This window comes from Somniosus microcephalus, chromosome 5, assembly GCF_052327205.1.
Source record: "Somniosus microcephalus isolate GS21.2 chromosome 5, FLI_Smic_1.0, whole genome shotgun sequence".
Lineage (NCBI taxonomy): Eukaryota > Metazoa > Chordata > Chondrichthyes > Squaliformes > Somniosidae > Somniosus > Somniosus microcephalus.
In genome coordinates this window covers 218,606,532-218,629,737 of record NC_140991.1, presented here as the reverse complement: position 1 = coordinate 218,629,737, position 23,206 = coordinate 218,606,532, and the positions used below count along the sequence as shown (strand labels likewise).

The 23,206-nt window shown below is 49.3% G+C and overlaps 1 protein-coding gene across 1 annotated transcript in view; it reads right to left on the bottom strand.

Moving 5' to 3' along the window:
* Positions 1-23,206, bottom strand: part of dnah5 (dynein, axonemal, heavy chain 5) — a 754,701-nt gene that overhangs the window by 111,443 nt on the left and 620,052 nt on the right. The window contains exons 63-64 of the mRNA XM_085988698.1: positions 12,461-12,777; positions 7,752-7,907 (exon numbers count right to left, since the gene is read on the bottom strand). Coding sequence (XP_085844824.1) covers positions 7,752-7,907; positions 12,461-12,777 — 473 coding nt within the window. The remainder of the gene's footprint in view (positions 1-7,751; positions 7,908-12,460; positions 12,778-23,206) is intronic.

Genomic DNA, 23,206 nt, shown 5'->3' with positions numbered 1-23,206 from the left:
CTGTTGAATAGTAAGCCAATCAGCAGTGCATTTAGTGCTGAGATCAGCACTACAATCATGTAAATGAGCAGACAGCACGAATTTTGCATGCTTCCTGGACCACTTTGAATGGGCGCAGCCAAATAGCGCGGGGTCATGACACCGCCCGTTCTCGGGCCATATCCAATTTCTAGGCCCAAATTTCTAAGCGAAGCCTAAAGTGGTATAAGGCATTATACTATTGTGACTAAAATACTTGGTTTCTGTGTATATACAATAGCTTTTCAAACTGGAGTTCCCAAAGCTTAAAGGGCATGTGAGTGGATCACAGAGGTGTGAGAGATCTTCAGATTTCTGTTTGTCTATGGTCAGATTTCCCTATTTTTCTGTTGCTGTGTACTAATAAAAAAATATTTTCAGCAACAATAGCACTGTTTCTGTTTGTGTAAAGAAAGATATTTGCCGGGAAATTGGATCCGTTTGCGCCAGCCGTTGAGGCAGGTTTGAAGGAAAAAATGACGGCCACCTCGCTTCTGCCCACTTCCGGCATGGAACGCGGCGTCCGCCATTTTGGGCAGGTCGGTAGCGCTGTCGTTGCCTGCGGATGCTTCAGATATTTAGATGAGCCAGATCATGATGTCAATCGGTGTGCAACGCTGAATTGACGCACAATCTGGTATTTTGGACATCACCACTCCTATTAACGCCCTCTCCAAAGCACGCAAGGCAGAACATGCTTGCAGCAGTATGACAGACCCCCTACCAGCACTTCTTAAAGGAACACATGCAATTTTTAGGTAAGTTTAGGTTTTTGCCTTTGGACTGGTGTCTTTACATTTTATTGGCAACCCAGACAGCCCCTTTCTGGCTGAGATATCTGGGATAGAATCAGCCGCCTGCGGTATCAGTGAACACAACCCCAATTCCCCTTTCAACATTAGTCCCACACCTCACCTTCCCTCTATTACTGACCATCACAGCGTCCTCTTGGCCACAATGCTGAAATAAAAGCCACCACAAAGCAAACTTTCCAATCCAACTTTATCCATATATGTATCCAGTATTACATCAAAAAATCAACTAATCACCTTTGTGCATTCCCTTAGTGAGTGTCTTGCATTTGTCTTTGCCTATTCTAGTGATGTTACGCCGTGCTACCCCAGTGGCTGCAGTATGGCTGGTGGAAGGCTGCTGACTTTCAGTGGGGGACACTGCAGATGGTCTTGCAGGACGACCTCGAGGAGCTGGTGGCTGGGAGTGTGAAATCGAGTAATGGTGTTTCTTCTTCTTCTTCATTCTCCTCTCCCTCTTCTTGGTCAACCACTGGCTGGGCAGGTTGTATTTCTTGGATGTGAGAAATGAGGAAGGCACAAGGGTAGGGTTGTGGTGAGGAAAGGGGGGTAAAGCAAGAGGTGCAAGCTTACACCATGTGCATCTTGTAAATCAGAAGAGATTGTGGGATAAGGGGCAAGTGGGATGTGAGAAGGAGAATAATGTATGAGGATACCAGCATCTTGTATTCTTTCAGCCCAGGGGCTCAGCTATGCCCCTGCCAAGAATGGCCAACATCGTCTCCTCCAAGGGATTGAGGTGAAGATAGGAACGTGAGGTGTGCCTTGTATTTGGTTGAGATTGTTGGTAGGTTAGTGATGGAGGATTAAAATATCTGGATCGGATAATCTGCCCCCATTCCTGCCACTTTAAATTTTAAAGTGCAGAAATCAGGCCATGGGAGAGGCTCCCACAAAAGGCAGGCGAGGGCCCAATTAACATACACCATCAGTGCCACAACTTAAGTTGAAGAGTAAGTGAAGGGGAGGCCCGGCCTGTTGGATTCCAGGCAGCTGATCTGAGGCAGGAGCTGACAACTCCCCAAGGTAAGTGGCTTTTTTTAGCACTCCTTGTGGGCCAGGGGAGAAGTAGTGCTCCCCCAGGCCCCTCGAGAAAACCTTCAGCCTCCCCTAGCCCTGATCACCAGCCTTCCTGATCATCAGCCGCCCTCTCCAGCCCTCCCGCTCAGCAGCCTCCTCCCCCTCCTGATCACCAGCCTCCCCCAAAGCCCCTTCCAGCCCTCACAATCGCGGCCCGGAGTTGATGCTACCTTCCCAGGCTGTGGCCTCCTGCCACTAGCTTTCCCTACTGCCTACCAGCCAGGCTGTCCATTTGGCCAGCTGCTGGGCGGGAGGCAGCACTACAATATGCCAATGCGGCCCTGCCATTAAGATTGCCAGGTTCTTTGGACGATTTCAGCCTGCCTTGTAGCCTCCTTGGCTCCCCGTTAATATCAGGGCCAACGTCTTCTAAATGTACCCTAGTCCCCTTCCTCGATCCCACATCTCACCCTGCTCCCATCTCCCCTTCTCTCTCCCACTTCGGTCTCCCCTGTGCCCCTTGCCCCACCTCTCTCTGCAGTGTCACCCATATACCAAGAATAAAATAAACACTAAAATCAAGATTAGCTGGTCATTTATCTCATTTACTGTTTGTGGGGCCTAGTTGCAACATTTGTCTGCAAAACAACAGTAATTTATTAAATATGAAAACAGAAAATGTTGAAAATACACAGCAGGTCAGTCACTGCAGCTGTAAATTGAAAAGACAGGTTATAACATTTTATCGGATTGTCGGCTGAGAGATAAAGAGCAAACGAAAAGGAGTGGCGGGAGAGAGGACAAACAGTTACACCAATCACAGGCTGAGAGTTCATGCATACTGCTTAATAAAAAACAGGTGTTATAAAAGATCATCAGTAATTAATGCAGACATATAAGCAATTAATGCAGATGAATTAAACCCTGCCCGCCCGATGGGAGCAGGGCAAATGGGCAGTTAAAATCACTGCAGTGTACTTACTACTCCGTTCCCAATGCGTTCCCACCGGCTGCTGTTTTAACCATGCAATTTTATGAGTCGGCCAAGAGGCTCACCAGAGGCAGGTGATGTCGTCATGAATGCATGTAAATCGGGGTCCTATGATGCAATTAGGACCCTGACTCCATTTTATTGAGAAATCGCAGAAGTCCTTGCCACAAGGACCGCCACAGATGCGTCAGGAAACTTGGGGTTCAGCCCTCTGGCTTATTTCCCAGATTCCCCTCTATGCAGCAGGAGAACAGTAAAATCTGAAAGCAGGGAATGCAATCACTCTTTAAGAGGTATATTCTAACTTTTAATAGGCATCGGGATACCTGCCGAGAATTCCGAGGAGAAAGTGGGCAGGCTGTCAGTCTGCCAATGTGATCAGGTGAATGGTAATAAAATGAGGCCCATGAGTTAAAAATCGCTCAGGCCTTACATTGGCATATTCATGGGGTTTCCCGTTCGCCCGCCCCCACCTACCCGATTTCCACCCCGAGTTAAAATCAAGGCTATAAAGAAGACAAATGAATGTGGAAATAATTAGGGGGTCCATGTACACAAACCAAGCTGCAGAACCAGCAGATTTGAACTGAAAGCATAAAATGAAAGCAAAGATAGTGGAAATGAAATATCTCAGTTTAAGTCACAGGTTTAGACCCTTATACAAGTCCTATACACTGATGAAAGGTCTCCAAACCAAATGTTCACCCGCTTCACCTCTACCACACACTGACAGACCCTACCCACATCGCTGAATCACTGCTATTAAGAAAATTGAAGGTTTGGCTGAGGTCTGAAGTTACTAAAGTCAGTATTAAGATCAGATGATTGAAGAGTGTCTAGCAGAAAGATGAGATACTGTTCTTGAAGTTTGCGTTGACCTTCATTGGGACTGTGTAGGAGACCGGAGACAAAGAGGGAAGCGTGGGAATGGAAGGGGGAGTTAAAGTTGTTAGCCACAGGCAGGTCCGGGTCACACTTCAGATAAAACTGAGATGTTCTGCAAAGTGGTCTTCTAATCTGCTTTTTGTCTCACCAATGTAGACACAACCACATATAGTATACTGGATTAGAGGAAATACTCAGGAGTTGCTGTTATACATGGGAAGAGTTTTTGGATAGTTTTTTAAAATTCGATCATGGGGTGTGGGCGTTGCTAGAAAGGTCAGCATTTATTGCCCATCCCTAGTTGCCCTTGAGAAGGTGGTGGTGAGCTGCCTTCTTCAACCGCTGCAGTCCATGTGGTGAAGGCACTCCCAATAGTGCTGCTAGGGAGGGAGTTCCAGGATTTTAACCCAGCGACAGTGAAGGAATGGCGATATATTTCCAAGTCAGGATGGTGTGTGACTTGGAGGTGAGGGTGTTTCCATGCGCCTGCTGCCCGTGTCCTTCTAGGTGGTAGCGGTCGTGGGTTTGGGAGGAGCTGCCGAAGAAGCCTTGGCGAGTTGCTGCAGTGCATCTTGTAGATGGTACACACTGCAGCCACGGTGCGTCAGTGGTGGAAGGAGTGAATGTTTAAGGTGGTGGATGGGGTGCCAATCAAGCGGGCTGCTTTGTCCTGGGTGGTGTCGAGCTTCTTGAGTGTTGTTGAGCTGCACTCATCCAGGCAAGTGGAGAGTATTCCATCACACTCCTGACTTGTGCCTTGTAGATGGAGGAAAGGCTTTGGGAAGTCAGGAGGCGAGACACTTGCCGCAGAATACCCAACCCCTGACCTGCTCTTGTAGCCACAGTTTGTGTGTGACTGGTCCAGTTAAGTTTCTAGTCAAAGGTGACCCCCAGGATGTTGTTGATGGGGGATTCGGTGATGGTAATGTCGTTGAATGTCAAGGGACAGTGGTTAGACTCTCTCTTGTTGGAGATAGTCATTGCCTGGCATTTGTGTGGCACGAATGTTACTTGCCACATATCACCCCAAGCCTGAATGTCATCCAGGTCTTGCTGCATGCAGGTATGGACTGCTTAATTATCTGAGGAGTTGCAAATGGAACTGAACACTTCTTGATGCCGCATTCAGTCAAATGCTGTCTTAATGGCAAAGGCAGTCATTCTCACTTCACCTCTGGAATTCAGCTCATTTGGACCAAGTCTGTAATGAGTTCTGGATGAGAGTGGTCCTGGCGGAACCCAAACTGAGCATTGGTGAACAGGTTATTGGTCAGTAAGTGCTGCTTGATAGCTCTGTCGACGGCACCATCCATCACTTTGCTGATGATTGAGAGTAGACTGATGGGGTGTTAATTGGCCGGATTGGATTTGTCCTGCTTTTTGTGGATCAGATATACCTGGGCACTTTTCCACATTGTCGGGTAGATGCCAGTGTTGTAGCTGGAGCAGCTTGGCTAGAGGCGCGGCTCGTTCTGGAGCACAAGTCTTCAGCACAACAGCCAGGATGTTGTCAGGGCCCATAGCCTTTGCTGTATACACTGCACTCAACCGTTTCTTTATCACGTGGAGTGAATCGAATTGGCTGAAGAGTGGCTTCTGTGATGGTGGGGACCTCAGGAGGAGGCTGGGATGGATCATCTACTCATCACTTCTGGCTGAAGATAGTTGCAAATGCTTCAGCCTTGTCTTTTGCACTCGCGTGCTGGGCTCCGCCATCATTGAGGATGGGGATGTTCATGGAGCCTCCTCCTCTCATTAGTTGTTCAATTGTCCACCATCATTCACAACTGGATGTAGCAGGACTGCAGAGCTTTGATCTGATTCGCTGGTTGTGGGATCATTTAGCTCTGTCTATAGCATGCTGCTTCCACTGTTTAGCATGCATGTAGTTCTGTGTTGCAGCTTCCCCAGGTTGACGCCACATTTTTTTTAGATTTGCCTGGTGCTGCTCCTGGCATGGTCTTCTACATGCCTCATTGAACCAGGGTTGGTCCCCTGGTTTAATGGTAATGGCAGTGAGGGAGGTGCTGAACCATGAGGTTACAGATTGTGGTGGAATACAATTCTGCTGCTGCTGATGGCCCACAGCGTCTCATGGATGCCCAGTTTTGAGGTGCTAGATCTGTTCTGAATCTATCCCATTTAGCACGGTGGTCATGCCACAAAACACGATGGAGAGTGTCCTCAGTGTGAAGACAGGACTTCGTCTCCACAAGGACTGTGCGGTGGTCACTGCTACCAATACAGTCATGGACAGATGCATCTGTGACAGGTAGATTGGTGAAGACGAGGTCAAGTAGGTTTTTCCCTCATGTTGGTCTCTCACCGCAGGCCCAGTGTGGCAGCTATGTCCTTCAGGACTCGGTCAATAGTGGTGCTACTGAGTTCCCCCACCCAGGGTACATTCTGTGCCCTTGCTACCCTCCGTGCTTCTTCCAAGTGGTGTTCAACATGGAGAAGTACTGATTCATTAGCTGAGGGAGGTGGTTTCCTTGCCCATGTTGACCTGATGCCATGGATCCAGAGGCAATTTGAGGACTCCCAGGGCCACCCCTGCCCGACTGTATATCACTGTGCTGCCACCTCTGGTAGGTCTGTCCTGCCGTTGGGACAGGACCAACCCAGGAATGGTGAGGGAGGAGTCTGGGTCATTGGCTGAAAGGTATGATTCTGTAAGTATGACTATGACAGGCTGTTGATTGACTAGTCCGTGGATAGCTCTCCCAATTTTGGCACAAATCCCCAGATGTTAGTGAGGGCGATTTTGCAGGGTCAATGCCAGGTGGTCCGTCCAGTTTTATTCTTATTTTTTTTTTGTAATGGTTTTTTAGTGAGTGGCTTGCTGGGCCATTTCAGAGGGCACTTAGAGTCAACCACATTGCTGTGGGGCTGGAGGTCCAGACCAGGTAAGAATGGCAGATTTCCTTCCAGAACAACAATCCGTTAGTTTCATGGTCACCATTACTGATACTTGCGCTTTATTACAGATTTATTTTTTGAATTTAAATTCCCCAGCTGCCGTAGTGGGATTTGAACACCCGTCTCCGGAGCATTAGTCCAGGCCTCTGGATTTCTAGGCCAGTAACATAACCATATGCCACCGTACCTGGATAGTGGTGTGGGATGAGGACAGGTAGATAAGGTGGTTAAAAAGTCATATGGGATACATGCCTTCATTAGCCGAGGCATAGAATTTAAGAGCAAGGAGGTTATGATGGAACTGTACAAAATGCTAGTTAGGCCACAGCTGGAATACTGTGTGCAGTTATGGTCACCACACTATAGGAGGGATGTGATTGCATTGGAGAGGGTGCAGAGGAGATTCACCAGGATGTCACCTGGGCTGGAGCGCTTCAGCTATGAAGAGAGAGTGGACAGGCTGGGATTGTTTTCCTTAGAGCAGAGAAGGCTGAGGGGGGACCTGATTGAGGTGTACAAAATTATGAGGGGCATAGATAGGGTAGATAGAAAGGAACTTTTCCCCTTAGTAGAGGGGTCAATAACCAGGGGACATAGTTTCAAGGTAAGGGGCAGGAGGTTTAGAGGGGATTTGAGGAAAAACTTTTTCACCCGGAGGGTGGTTGGAATCTGGAACTCACTGCCTGAAAGGGTGGTAGAGGCAGGAACCCTCACAACATTCAAGAAGCATTTAGACGAGCACTTGAAACGCCATAGCATACAAGGTTACAGACCAAGTGCTGGAAAATGGGATTAGAATACAGGGCTTGATGGCTGGTGCGGACACAATGGGCCGAAGGGCCTCTTTCTGTGCTGTATAACTCTATGACTCTATGACTAAATGGATGGGTATAGCATCTCCTACAGTTGCATGTGAAGGTGCGGGGGAAGGGCAGCTGAAAATTGGGATGGTGGAAGAATGTACAAGGATATAAATATTTTTTCGCCATGTACCACACAAATCCCAACTTTAGTCCAGAAAGTAATGTTGACCTGACTGTATATTTTTGGCATTTAGCTTTACCTACTCATCCTGATACTGTGCTCCATGATCAATATCACTTTACCTTATACGTGGAACCTGTTTTGATGAAATTTTTCTCTAACACATTGTCCAGTGCTGGATCCAGTTCCTCTCCTACATCTTCAATAAGCAGTGGTCTGCCAAGAGATAGGCCATCCTCTAGGTGGTTTCTGAAGTATTTGTGATTTAGGGAAGTGATCTAGAAATATGACATCAAAAGGTGCGGAAAACCACATTACATACATTTTGAATTTAATTTCCATCACTAATTGCCAATACACTGTGACAAATTTCTGTGCATGCATTGTTATCCCAAACTTAGGTTGTGAGAATGTCACATTGCAAAATACTAACTCACCAGGAAAATTCACAAGGTCATGCTGCAATCATGTACTACAGTAAAATAAAGGGGAAATAGTACATTTGATTTACATACTTTGTGGGTGCATTTGTTGTGAAAAAATCTTGTCGAATGTTTTCGATCTTTTTTGGTGGAAAGAGGGTTGGTGTGGATTGCAATACTTTGTTACCTGTGACGTTAATGCCTGCATCAACACTCCCACTTTAGGTATAGACTTGGCCAAATGCATCATAATTACAGTTCTCAATACAAGAAAGACACTATAATGCTATACTGGAGCTGTATAAAATCAACATGGACTATAAAAAGTGATACCAAAATTGCAGTGTGTAATGGATGAGTGACACAGTACACATACAAAGGCTATACATATGAAAGTTTAAAAGGAAATCCGCAAATGTTGGAAATCTGAAATAAAAAACAGAAAATATTGGAAATACACAGTTGATGGTTTAAAATTTCAAGTGGAGACTTGAAGTGTCTCAATCAAAACATCAATCGCTTTTCAGGTGCAGCTGGATTGACTGTGCATTTGCATAATTTTCTGATTTTTATTGCTGTAAATGTGGGAGCTGAACATCCTGTTCTTGCATCTGGCTGTTTTGGATCAGTTGAGTACAGCACACAAGAGAAATCGTACAGGGTGAATTGCATATCTGTAAGGGGGCCTGTCCAGTCTTCTATCCATTTAAATGAATAGGCAGAAAATCAGAAGCACTCCCTTATGGGTATACAATCCTGCCAACTAAATATTGAGAAGACCAAAGCCATTGTCCCAGAATTTTGTTCGGGGAGGCAGAATAGGGGCTCCTTAAAACCTACATCTGCCCTAATATCTCCTGATGTGGCTCGGTGTCAAATTTTGTTTGATAATGCTTCTGTGAAGAGACTTTGGACGTTTTACTACGTTAAAGGCGCTATATAAATACAAGTTATTGTTGCACAATTTTCATGTATAGGCTGCGTCAAGGCGATCCAATATATTCAGGCACTAGAACAGGAAAATCAGCACACCCTTTTTAAGTTTAATTGCCTTATGAATCTTAAAAACACAGAAATGGAAACACTCGATTCACAACCTCCTCTCACACATTGTTACAGGCTTGAATTTCAGAACACCACAAAAGCTAAATCTTCTCTCATCAAAAGGTATTGGGCCAAAAATTCGGGTCCCCACGGGTAAGGCCAACGAAAGTGCCGGTTTCGTGCATGCGCGGGAAACCGGAACTTCCATTCCCTTTAAGGAAGGGGTTCACAGGTCGAACGCGTGCGCCGGAGAGGCAGCGCATACGCCTGGAACTTCCGTTTTTTTTTTACAGGTTTCTCCGGGAGGGTAAGTCTCCAGCAGCTACGCTTTTAAAAAGCAGTCACAAGGCCTGCTTTTAACAAGGTAAGTGGTGAATTAAGTAAAATTAAAACATTTTTTTCCACAGGTTTATTATTTTTAAATACTTTAAAGAAAGGTAAGTTTATTTTTAGCCCCGTTAAAAACTGTAATTAATTTTTTCAAAAATTTAAATTATTGTTTAAAATAGTTATTTTATGTAATTTATAGTTATTTTAAAAATGCGATTTAAAAAAAAAAAATTATTTGAAGTTTTAGTTATGTTTTGGGACTTCCTGTCAAATCTATGAATAGAGATTCCCTGCTACGATTGGCTCTCCATGGCCCACGTGATCCCAGGGGATACTTCGAACTAACTGCGCCCCGGGATACGCAAGCACTGCGCGCCGGCAGTTGGAGGAGGCCCAGGATCAGAATCCCACGCGGGCCCACAGCACAACGGCCGGCACGCTAGGTAAGTGCAGGTCGGGGGCTTGCACCCGCGGGAAGCCTCCGACCCGAATTTCTGGCCCACTATGAACTTTGACAGCCATCAGGGGAATCAGTGTACATGCCTCTAATGTCATAGATAAGTATCAACTCACTAAAAATATTTTGCCAATACCCTCTGTTACTTCAAGACCTGAAGATATCGAGGGTGATTTTCATTCAGAAGTCGGGAAGGAGGTGGGACTACAACTTTCGGGGTTGTAGTCCCGCCTCCATCGAGATGCGGCCAATCCACGCGATTTTAACTTGATTGACCTTGTTGAGCCCGCCCAGCGGGCTTAGCAGGCCAATTAAGGGCCACCCAGCAACAGGTGACATCACAGACTGAAATTTCATCTGTCAAGACGTTTTGACAGATGAAATATCAGCATTTCACAGCTGTTTGCAGCTGTCAAACACTGACAGTCTTACTTCTAACATGAGTCCTTCTACACAGACTCAGTTAGAAATCTCACCGGCACAGAAAGCTGAATGCTGTTACTTTTGACAGTTCGCAGCCATTCTGCTTTCTGTGCCGGTTAGATGATGGACTCCCGAAACCTAGAGGAAGGAAGGCTGAAAAGGTAAGCACAGGTAATTTAAACTTCTTTACACACCAAACACACTTACCTTTGCACTCATGCACCCATCACTCACCTGAACACTGACATCTCGACCCCTCCAAGTCCTTCAACCCGACGGCCCGACTCCTCTAACGGCGTGGTTTGGAGCCGTCGGGAATCCCACACTTCAAGCTTTAAAATAGGGATTAGGCTAAAAACTGCCTGTTAACAGGCAGTTAATTGGCACTAATCCCTTCCCGCCTCGGGTAGGCGAGTTCCAGTGCAGGGCGGGTACCTGCCTCCTTTGAAACTTACATGGAGGCGGGTTGGGGGTGGGATGGTGTCGGGACCCCCGAATTCGGGACTTTAACGCCTCCAATCCCGACTCCACGGGTCAATGAAAATCGACCCCATCGTATTACATGGTATTAAAGAATTATCAGTAATAACAATTAAGCTTTCTTTTTGATATCCCATGGTGTTGCTGGAGGACAAAAATAAAATTAAAATAATGAAACGAACCGAGATATGGCATTGTGGAAATGCACATGAACAATGTGACCTTAACCTTTCCATCTTACATGGCCTCTCTATTCCCTTGGTCTCAATCACAGTCATCATTAGGCGATCTCTAACTACTTCCATATATCCCTCACTACCCACATTCCCCTACCCCTTTCCAACTCCACTTTCTTCTGTATCTGCCCCTGGAAAAAGCTCTCCCCCAAGTCACTTAAAACTGCACGTTCAAACTTCCAACTGCCTACCCATTCATCCTCTATTTGTAATGATTCTTCTGCAGCTATCAATCTGCACAATCACTTGCTTATTTCCACCTTTGATGACCTTACAAAACCTTTACTCTCTCTCATTCCAGTTGTTCCCTTTGGTATGGCCAGCATCTTCGCTAGACTCAAGTCCAAGGGGTGCAGACTTGAGTGTATCTAGCACACAACTGGTTTAGCAGTCCATCACTAGATCTGGCTGGACCACAAGCACTGTTGGGCCTCTCTAACGTCAGCCAAATCTGTCCACAACGCCAAGATCATTCTGGAGAGCAAAGATAACCCCATGGCTTCTTTTCTCCATTACCAACTGTCTCTTTATACTTCTCTCCACCCTTACCTTCAACAACAAGTACAAGGAACTCATGGACTTCTTTGTCACCAAGATTGGGACAATACGTTCAGCTGCGTCTGCTGCTTCCACCTTTTAACTCCCCCCCCAAGCTGAACTTGCCCGCTTCCACCGTGGCCCTGAACCTGCACCTTTCTCTAGTTTCTCTCCTATCCTCCCTCAAGCCCTCTCCGAGCTCATCTTGCCCATGAGACCCCATTCCCACTAAACCCCTGACTGCCTAACTTCTCTGCCTGGACCACATGCTAGCCGGTATTGTTAAATGATCCCTTCTCCTCAGGTACTGGAATAGGCCATTCAGACCCTTGAGCCTGTTCTGCCATTCAATTAGATCATGGCTGATCTGCATCTTAACTCCATTTACCCACCTTGGTTCCGTAACCCTTAATATCCTTGCCAAACAAAGATTTATCAATCTCAGGTTGAAATTTTCAATTGATTTAGCCTCAACGGATTTTTGGGGGAGAGTTTTCCAGATTTCCACTACCCTTTGTGTGAAGGAGTACTTTCTGATATTACCCTTGAACAGGCTAGCTCTAATATTAAAGGAATAAAAACAGAAAATGCTGGAAATACTCAGCAGGTCAGGCAACATTTGTGGAGAGAGAAACACAGTTAACATTTCAGGTCGATGACCTTTCGTCAGAACTGGAAAAGGTTAGAGATGTAACAGATTTTAAGTTAGTGAAGTATTGGTGTTTTTTGATTGGGGTTGATTTAGTGAATTTGACGTTCTAAATTAAATAACATGCTCCACACCCTACACACATTGGACATGCACCAGATGCAAAACTTTTAATGATACAGATAGATAAAGCTCATGTGGTAACCCAACTGTTCGCAAAAACGTGTACAAAATGGAAAGAACACTATAGTACCTGAAGTTCATTCTTAACCTCTTTATTTTTTATCCATATCTTGCCCTGGTTTTGTGGATCAATCAGCAAGGGGTAACGAGCTGCTTTAGTAACAATGATTCCATTCTGTATAGAGAGTTCATCATTTGGTAAACCTTGCAAGTTCCATTCACCAATTGTTGGGATGTCAATTAGCATTTCTGTAAGGTTCAGGTTGTTGGCAAAGGGAATCTCACGAGTTTTCATTTCTTTCTCCCAATCTTTCAACAGCAAATTACGGAACTCTTGGTTAAAGGGGCCTGAATATGACAAAAAGGCAGTGGCCAACAATACATCACCTGAAACAGAAAATCAAAAAGAGAAAACTATTAGCAGTGCAGTTTTTTTGCTTAACTTACTGTTTAATGTCTCATGCCACATTAATAATACATTGTCGGAATGGCTAGATTCCTAACTAAAGGACTGAGGTCGAGTCAGTCTATCGAACAAACTATGTTTAATACTATTCAACAGAGTTTAAAACGAAAACACAGGAGAACTACATTACAGGTCTGTACTCTTTGCTGGCTCCACGAGGACTGGCTAGGGCGGCTCCCCAGCCTGATGTCATGACGTCATCACGTTTTCCTGCCGCTGGAGGATCACGTGATCAATGTGATGACATCATCGCGTTTGGTCTCATTCTTAAGGGGACCGCGCTATGTACATGCAATGATATGAACAAAGATACAGATTCATTCTGTAGCTAATAATTTGTTAAAGATAATTATGTACATTATCTGGTGGCTCCGCCACATGCGCCCCCCAGAATTGTCTTTAACAGTAAAAGTCAATCGACTAGGAGGTCTGACAAGCCTGTCACAGCGACTCCTGTATTCTTGGAGTGGACGTTGTTGAACAGCGGGTGGGCTGGCAGATGGAAGCCTTCGGTCTGGCGTGGATGCAGCGGGAGGTCAACCACGTTGTAGTGGCTGTGCAGTCTCTACTGGCTGGTCGATGTCCAGGTGTGCCGGTTTGAGACGGTCAATGGATATGTGGTTGGGTTTACCACCGATGTCTACAGAGAAACTCTTGTCGCCTGTCTCCAGTACGTGAAAAGGGCCTGTGTAAGGGGCCTTGAGCGGATGCCTATGGGCATCATGATGAATGAATACAAATTCAGCATTCTTTAGCTCCGCTGGTATGTGTGAAGACGGAAGGCCGTGATGCAAAGTTGGGATAGGCGCAAAAGCCCTGGCTGTTTCCCGGTGGCTGCTGAGTTGTTCGGCTGTGGACCATGGCTCAGCTGGAAGCGGCAGGAAATCTCCCGGTACGCGGAGTGGCTGGCCGCACACGAGCTCCACGGTGGACGATTGCAGGTCCTCTTTGGGTGCCGTGCGGAGACCCAACATGACCCACGGAAGCTTATCCACCCATCCGGCGCCTTGGAGGCTGGCCCTCAGCGATGCCTTTAACGATCTGTGGAAACGTTCGCACAAACCGTTTGCTTGCGGGTTATAGGCCGTGGTGCGGTGAAGCTTGGTGCCGAGACCCTGGGCCACAGCGTTCCAGAGCTCGGAAGAGAACTGTGGACCGCGGTCTGAAGAAATATCCGCCGGAACGCCGAAACGTGCGACCGACGAGGAGAGGAATGCTCTGGCGACATCAGCGGACATAGTAGACGCCAGAGGAACTGCCTCTGGCCATCTAGTAGTACGATCAACCATGGTGAGGATGTGTGTGAACCCCTGCGATGGTGGAAGCGGCCCGACGAGGTCCACGTTGACATGGTCGAATCGACGTTCTGGTACTGCGAACGTGGCCAATGGGGCCTTAACGTGATGTTGCACCTTAGACGTTTGACAGACGACGCAGGTGTTAGCCCAGTCACAGATATCCTTACGCATTCCTCTCCAGACGAACTTAGCCGACATTAATTTTTGAGATGCCTTCACGCCAGGGTGCGAAAGCCCATGTATGGCGTCGAAAACTTTGCGGCGCCAGGTGACTGGAACGATCGGGCAGGGATCTCCCATGGAGACATCGCAGAGTAACGAGGTGCCTGCAGCATGGAATTGCACATCGGTCGGTTGGAGGCTAGAGCTGTCGGTGCGATACGCCTGTGTTTCAGGGTCGGATGCCTGATCGGTAGCCATGAGGGCATAATCGATGCCCAGCTGGACCGCCCGTACGGTCGCGCGAGAAAGGCAATCAGCTACCAAGTTGTCCTTGCCAGCTACGTGGTGGACGTCTGTCGTGAATTCTGAAATGAAAGTTAGCTGTCGCTGCTGTCGAGCCGACCACGGTTCGGCGGTCTTGGCCATGGCGAAGGTCAGTGGTTTGTGATCTACAAACGCAGTGAAGGGACGTCCTTCTAACAAAAAACGGAAATGGCAGATAGCCAGGAACAGCGCCAGCAACTCCCGGTCGAAAGTGCTGTATTTGCGTTCGTTGCGCCGGAGTTGGCGGCTGAAAAATGCCAGTGGTTGCCACGTCCCGTTGACTCACTGTTCCTGCACAGCGCCTATGGCATAGTCGGAAGCGTCGGTGATAAGGGCGATGGTGGCACCTGGCAGAGGGTGCGCCAACATAGTTGCATTGGCTAGAGTGGTTTTTGTGTTGTCGAAAGCGTTGTCCATTTCGACCGTCCAGGCTATTGTATCCTTTCCGGCCTTGAGGGCCTCGTATGAGTTGTGCTGCCTTGGGCACAAAGCGGTGGTAGAAATTCACCATGCCCAGGAATTCTTGAAGAGCCTTGGTGGACTGCGGCCTTGGGAATGCCGTAATTGCTTCAACCTTTGAGTGCAGCGGAATTGCGCCCTCCGAACTAATGCGGTGGCCCAAGAAGTCAATCTGTTGTAGGCCGAACTGACACTTGGCCGGGTTGATTATGAGGCCATGTTGGCTGAGGCGCCGAAAGAGGGTGCGGAGATGGCAGACGTGTTCCTCTTTGGTAGAGCTGGCTATCAGGATGTCGTCAAGGTAGACAAATTAAAAGGGAAGATCCCGCAGGACTGAGTCCATTAGTCGTTGAAAAGCCTGTGCGGCGTTCTTGAGCCCAAATGGCATCCGTAGAAACTCGAACAGTCCAAAGGGAGTGATGACAGCCGTTTTCTGGATGTCCTGCAGGTGTACGGGAACTTGGTGGTAGCCACGGACGAGGTCGACCTTGGAGAAGATTGAGTTTCCCGCCAAATGGGCGGAGAAATCCTGTATATGCGGGATCGGGTACCGATCGGGAGTAGTGGCGTCATTAAGGCGTCGGTAGTCCCCGCATGGCCGCCAGCCACCGCCGGGCTTCGGGATGATGTGGAGAGGCGAGGACCAGGGACTATTCGACCGGCGAATAATCCCCAGCTGTTCCATCGTGGCAAACTCTGCCTTCGCAGCCGCGAGCTTGCCAGGTTCCAGGCGCCGAGCTCGCGCGTAAACCGGACAGCCAGTCGTAGTAATGTGGTGTTCAACACCATGCTTAGTGGCCGAGGAGGAGAAAGTGGGCTTGGTCAGCTCCGGGAATTCACCTAATAGGCGTGTGAACTCATCCGGCGAGGACAACGCGCAGGAGACAGTGTGCGACGTTGCAGAACTGCGGAAGCAAGGGATGGAGTGGAAGGTGGCCGCGTTGACCAATCGGCGATTTCTTACATCCACCAAGAAGCTGTTGGCACATAAGAAATCCGCGCCGAGGATGGCTTGCGAAACCTTGGCTGTAATAAATTCCCACTGAAACCGTTGCCCGCTGAAGCACACCTGGACCCGCCATTTGCCAAAGGAACGAATGGCCCCGCCATTAGCTGCCACGAGGGAGAGGCCGTGCATCCCAGACTGAATATCGAGTGCTGAGGCAGGAAGGATGCTACACTGCGCCCCGGTGTCGCATAAAAAGCGCCGGCCTGAGAGGGAATCTGTAATGTAGAGGAGCTTCCCAGAATTTCCAATCGCCATCGCGGCCACGGAACGTCCCTCAGACTCGGTCCTCCTTTTCTGGAGTTGCTGCTGGTGTTGATGTCGGTTTTTTTTTTTAGGCGCAATACTGCAGGGAGGGCGGCAGCCTCTGGCTTTCGCGCCGAAACGGGCGTGGTAAAAACACAAGCCGGGGGATGGAGGCGTCGGGGCAGCATTCACGGGGGAGGGGTGCCTCGTGGCGGCGCAGTTTTGCTGCGTGACCGCATAAATCGTATCTGCTTCTGCAGCAAGAGCTGCGCAATCTGTGGCTTCCGATCTGGCGAGGGCAGCCTGAACCTGCTCGGGTAGTTGACTCAGGAATAACTCCCGAAAGAGGAAATATTGTGGTTCTGAGCCAAGGAGCGTGAGCATCTGGCTCATTAACTCAGATGGCTTGGAATCGCCAGCCCGGGCAAAGCGAGTAGCTGGCGGGCACGCTCCGCCTTCGTGAGCCCGAAGACCTATATTAACCGCACTTTAAGAGTATTATACTTGCTATCAACCGGGGGGTTTTCGAGCAGGCTGATGATCCGTGAGGCCGTGGAGCTGTCGAGTGCAGAGACCACGTAAAGGTAACGGGTCTGATCCGCAACGATGTTTCAGAGATCGAATTGTGCTTCTGCTTGGACGAACCAGGAGGCCGCCTGTTGTTCCCAAAACTGTGGGAGCTTCAAAGCCACGGAGTTCGCTTCCATGTTTCGTCGCGCTTCGCTTCTTCCGCGAAAATTGTTCACGAAAATTCGGGGTCACCACTGTAGGAATGGCTAGATTCCTAACTAAAGGACTGAGGTCGAGTCAGTCTATCAAACAAACAATGTTTAATACTATTCAACAGAGTTTAAAACGAAAACACAGGAGAACTACATTACAGGTCTGTACTCTTTGCTGGCTCCACGAGGACTGGCTAGGGCGGCTCCCCAGCCTGACGTCATGACGTCATCACATTTTCCCGCTGCTGGAGGATCACATGATCAACGTGATGACGTCATCGCATTTGGTCTCATTCTTAAAGGGACCGCGCTATGTACATGCAATGATATGAACAAAGATACAGATTCATTTTGTAGCTAATAATTTGTTAAAGATAATTATGTGCATTAGATCAGAGTCCCCCTGGTGGCTCCGCCACAACATTATATTAATGTATCATTATTCGCTTTTGTCCTCTTCGCCCCCCCCCCCTTTTCCTGCCTCTGCACTTGCTTAAAACCTGTTACATCTGTAAAAGTTGGATAGCCAGGTGGTGAAGGGTAGATAGTCTTTAGTTACTTACACCTTTTATGATGATTAATCGATGGCTGGTGCCATCACCAATAAAAAAGGATGCAAGTGCCCCATTTTAAAGGGGTGCAACCAATAAACTGCAAATTAAACCGAATTTAAATGAAACTTAACAAATCAAATCAGAATTTTGTTTCTGGGAGTGAAGAAGCACTCCAGTCCCTGCAGTGCCCACTGATCGTGGAAGGTCTGAAGCGTACCGGTGGACACCACATGCTCCATCTCCAGTGACACCTGGCAAAGAACATAGCCACGGAAGAGACCACCCACTGCCTGGACCTGTTAATGTCCACCTTGGCCAGGCCCAGGAGCAGTCCAACAAGGAGGTCCTCCGATCTGCCCTCTCCCCACACCCCCACCCACCGCACCGGGTGCCCAAGGGCCAGGAGCGTGGGACTGAAGTGCAACCAAAAATTGAGGAGCAACTCCTTTAAAAAATTGGAAGAGGGGCTGCAACCTCTCACATTCTGTGTATACATGGTATAGGGACTCATCCAGGCCGCAGAAATTGCAGGCAGCCTGGGAGTCCATGAACCTACTTAAAAATTTGTTGCACGGGACTGCTCTATGCAACACCCCCATGCCAAGTCCCCAATAGAAAAGAGGAGGACTCCCACGTAGAGAGCCCTCCACTGGGGACCCCCGCCTCCTCCGGATGGCAAGATGGTGTCCGGACGGCAGACGAGGAAGACAAAGTGGAGAGTGTGCAAGAGCAGACCATACAGGAAACCCCTCCATGCAGAGTGGAAAGGCATGGAAGGGATCTCCGAGAGACGGCTCAAGTGTTGAGGCGCCGGTTCCTGAGTGAGGTTTCGGAGCCTAGTGCCAATGAGAAATTCCGTCCGAACGGGGGTCAGCTCCACGCACTTGAGCCTCCTTGACATACCTAGTGGAGTCAGGGCCAAGTGCCTCGTGAGTGTCTCGATGGCTTTGGCCACAGGCCGGATGCCATGCTAGCACATGTACTGTGCCAGCTCCTCTGGTGACATCCAGCCCGCTCCTCTGCCATCCAGTACATCCGACTCTGGACACCTTTCCAGCCAGGGCCCTCCCTTCTGTCAGCCACCTGAGACTGCGGTTGCGGAGATGCGGATTCCTGAGCAGTGGCTCCCGGAGGATAGCCGCCACTGGTGATGGGGGAGAACTCCGGCTGGAGGCGACCACGTTCCAGATCCTGATCAGTTCCTGGCAGCTCCTGCAAGGAGGCACGGCCACACTGCAATATTATAAACGGAGCTGTGTGTCGTAATTGAAGCAGTGCAGCTGGCAGAAGAAATACGACGCCAGCACACACCGTCTGGGAAGATTCTCACGGTACAGAAGACAGAAAGTCGCAGCCTGGGTATGCATGCACACCAGCACCTGACTGCCCTCCCTAAACAGGAGACTCAGAACCATGACAGAGACTCGATGCTTCCTTTTTTCCCTGAAGAAGTCAACAAGCTTCTTCTGTACCTTGATGACAAACTCAGGAGGAGGGATCAAAGTGACCAACCGATACTATGGCATAATGTCCACCAGTTGATTTATGACCAGCAGTTGAACCCTGTAAGCCAGCACTCGGAGCAATCCTGTCCAGGGCCCTAGGTGAGCAGTGACTTTGGCCTCCAGCTCTTGCCAGTTCACTGGTCAGGCTTCCTTGACAGAGCTAAGGTAGACTCCCAAGTAAAGGAGATGAGTGGTACTCCAAGCAAAAGGTCTGAGCTCCTCCGGCAGAGAATCCACCTGCCACTGACCCACCAGGAGTCCAGAACATTTCGCCCAGTTGATGCTCGCAGAGGACACAGCGGAGTAGACCTGCTGGCACTTGCGGATCCACAAGTCAACGGGATCTGTGACCATGAGGAGCATGTCATCGGCGCAAGCCGAGAGGACGACTTCCACGCCCGGCCCTTGCAGAACCAGTCCAGTCAACCTCATCCGCAAGAGGCACAGGAAAGGCTCCACGCAGATGGCATATAACTGGCCAGAGACAGGGCATCCCTGATGCACCCCTCTCCTGAAGTGACGTGGCGCCGTCAAAGACTCGTTAACCTTAATCAGACATTCCGCGGCAGAGTACAGAAATTGGATCAGGGTGACAAAATGCGTCCAGAACCCAAATGCGCACAGAGTCCTGAAGAGGTACTTGTGATCCACCCTGTTGAACGCCTTCTCCTGATCTAAGGAAAGGAGGGCGACTGACAGATCAGCCCTCTGGGATTGGTGGAGCAGGTCCTGGACCAGCTGGATGTTGTCGTGGATGGTCCGGCCCAGGACCATGTAGGACTGGTTGGGTTGGATCATGTGGGCTAGCACGGTCCCAAAGCGGGCAGACATTACGCTGGCAAAGACCTTGTAGTCCGTGCCAAGGAGGGAGACCGGGCGCCAGTTCTTTAAACAGAGATCGCCACTCTTGGGCAGTAGGAGGATGACTGCCCTGCGCCAAGAGCGGGACATCTCCCCAATCGTCAGACTTTCCCCCAGGACCCGTGCGTAGTCGCCGTCCAGGCCATTCCAGAACACCCTGTGGAATTCCACGGTCAGCCTGTCCAGCCCCAGGGACTTACCCCTCGAGAGCTGGCCAGGCTTGACGGATCATAAAGCTTTTCGGCACCCTCTGGGCTGGCCTTCAGCAGGTCCTCCAACAAAACTCTGCGAGCATCCTCGCTGGACAGATCAGGAGAGAACAGAGCCCCATAATAGGCAAGGGCATCGGCACTGATGTCCTCCAGATCTGAGACCAGGGATCCGTCGTCGGCCAGCAGCCCCAAGAGCTGCTTATGGATTTTTTTCCTGTGAGTAGAAGAAGGGGGAGCTACGGTCAAGGTCACAGAGGAACTGGATCGGCGACCTCACGTACGCGCCTCGGGATCCGATGAGCTGTAGGTCCTTCAGCGCACTCTTCTTCTCTTCGTGCACCTTCCGCAGGGCTGGATCTTCGATGACTTGACCGAGACGGGACTCGAGGTCGAGCACATCCTTTTCCAACCGTCCTACCCAGGCCTTCTGTCTCTTGATCGACCCCCTCGCATACTCCTGACAGAAGAGACGGACGTGAGCTTTGCCCATGTCCCACCATAGCCTCAAGGAGAAGCCCCTTCCACTGCTTCCATCCCCAGTCAGCCCAGAATCGATGGAACGAATACCGGAACCGCTCGTCCTCCAGCAGCAGGTTGTTAAAATACCAGTACACAGACCCCAAACATGTGCGGAGCGGAGCAAGCTCCGCTCACACCAGGTAGTGGTCCGAGTATGGCACTGGCCGCATGGAAGCTGTCAGATCACGGGAGACATACGCCCAGGAAATGTAAAGGCTGTGTTTTCTGGACCTTCCTCCTCTAGATTCACGTCAATGATGGCGCTGGAGTCAGGATGGAGATTTCACCAAACGTCCAGCAAGTCAAACGACACGACCAGGTCCCTCAACATCCCCATCATCACCATGCTGCGTGGGGCACTACAGTGGTTCCTTGCCTTGAGAGTGCAATTGGAATTCACCACCCCACCACCCCCCAAGGATAATGCACTCGATGCAGCCTAAAAGAGCGGACACTTCAAGGATGCACCGGTCCGGGGAGTGTACACGTTCACTAGGTGGAGTGGCACATCCCCCAGGAAAACAATGAGATGGAGCAAGCAGCCTGGCACAACTAATTTTTTTTTAGATGTTTTAACGGGGCTAAAAATAAACTTACCTTATTGGACAGAGTTTTTAATGAATAAGTGAGAGATAAAATTTTATTTTTCTATTTTTTTAAACTCTTATGCTGGTAAAAGCAGGCCTTACGCCTTTTGCTTTTACCAGGCATAAGAATTCCATGGCCTTTCAGCGGGTGGAAGTTGGGCAAATACCGCAACTCTACACCCGCAGAGGCCCTTTTCCTGGGGATGCGGAGGATCTGTCAAGATCGCAAATGCTGAGTTTCAGCGCATGAGCTTCGCATGCCTAAACCTGGCACTTGCGTGGCCCCTATGGGCACATGCACACCTCGTATGCACCCATAGGGGTCGCAAAATACGGTCCAATATCTCTTTTTCCAGTTCTGACAAAAGGATATTGACCTGAAACATTGGCCTTGATTTTCATTGGGCCATGAGGCGGGCTTTGAGGCGTGTGGGGGGTTAAAATCGCAAAAAATGGTGGGCGGGACCCCCCCCGCCTGGTTCCCAACTCCGAGCAATTTTAACTTGGGCGTGTCTGATGGCCCCGACTCCGTCCCGGGACTGGTATTTAAGGCCCTTAATTACCACTAAATGGCCTCTATAATCCTATTTTAACAGGCCCTTGCAACTTTAACCCTTTTCCCACGTAAAACACGCCTGGTAGGAATCACGAATGTGAAACCTGGTGGGAGCACTATTGGATTGGTGACTTTCAACTGCAGGTCAACCATTAAAGTTGAGATTTGATCAGCCATGATTTGCAGGTGGCAGGACTTCGTGGTCACAGTACTGGGGCAACTTTTACAAGGCTTAACCACCTTGTAAACCCCTCTCGCCACCTTCACTCAGCGCTTCCTCAACTGAGGCATATACCAGAAGCATGGGAGCCATTTATTTCCTTCCCATCTGGGCATTGGAGGAGCTCGAGCAGCAGCAGAACCAGGAACAACAGCAGCAGCAGGAGCGCCAGGCTGCTGCTCACCCACCTGAAGCTGCACAGGCCAAAAGGGGCCAACGCCTGGAAGCCTGTCGGCGCAGGAGATACCCCCCAAACAGGGTCTACAGGTGCAGGGTCAGCTACCTCAACATGTCTGAGCAGCAGTGCCAAAGGCGGCTCCGACTTTCGCGAGAGATAGTGACTGACATCTGCGCAATGCTACAGCAAGACCTGCTGCCCAGAGGACCAGGTGGACAACCATTACCAGTGGCCATCAAAGTCACCAGCGCACTCAACATTTTTTGCCTCAGGCTCATTCCAGGGATCAGCAGCAGGCACCAGCGGCATCTCCCAGGCGGCCGCACACACTTGCATCACGCAGGTAACCGATGCCCCCTTTGCCCTCGCGCACAATCACATCCATTTCACCAAGGATCGAGCAAGTGTCACGGTGTGAGCGGTTGGATTAGCTCATCTGGCAGGCTTTCCAAGGGTGCAGGGCGTCATTGACTGCACACATGTGGCCCTTAGGGCACCCCATCGCTATCCAGGTGTTCTTGTGAACCGCAAGGGCTTCCACTCCCTCAACGTTCAGCTGGTGTGTGACCACAAGAAGGAAATTTTGCATATTTGTGCCATGTACCCTGGCAGTTTCCATGACTCCTTCATATTGCACCAGTCTAGTGTGCCTCCGCTATTCAGTCCGCCAGACCAACTTAATGGATGGCTACTTGGAGACAAGGGCTATCCCCTGAGAACATGGCTAATGGCGCCGTTGAGGAGGCCAGCCAACGAAACTGAGGAGCGCTACAACTCCAGCCACATTTCCACCAGATCCATTATCGAGCAAACCATCTGGTTTGCTGAAGATGCGCTTCAGATGCCTGGATAGATCAGGTGGAGCCCTACAGTACTCAGCAGCCAGGGTCTCCAGAATCATCGTAGTTTGCTGTGTACTTCACAACATGGCACAGCGTCGT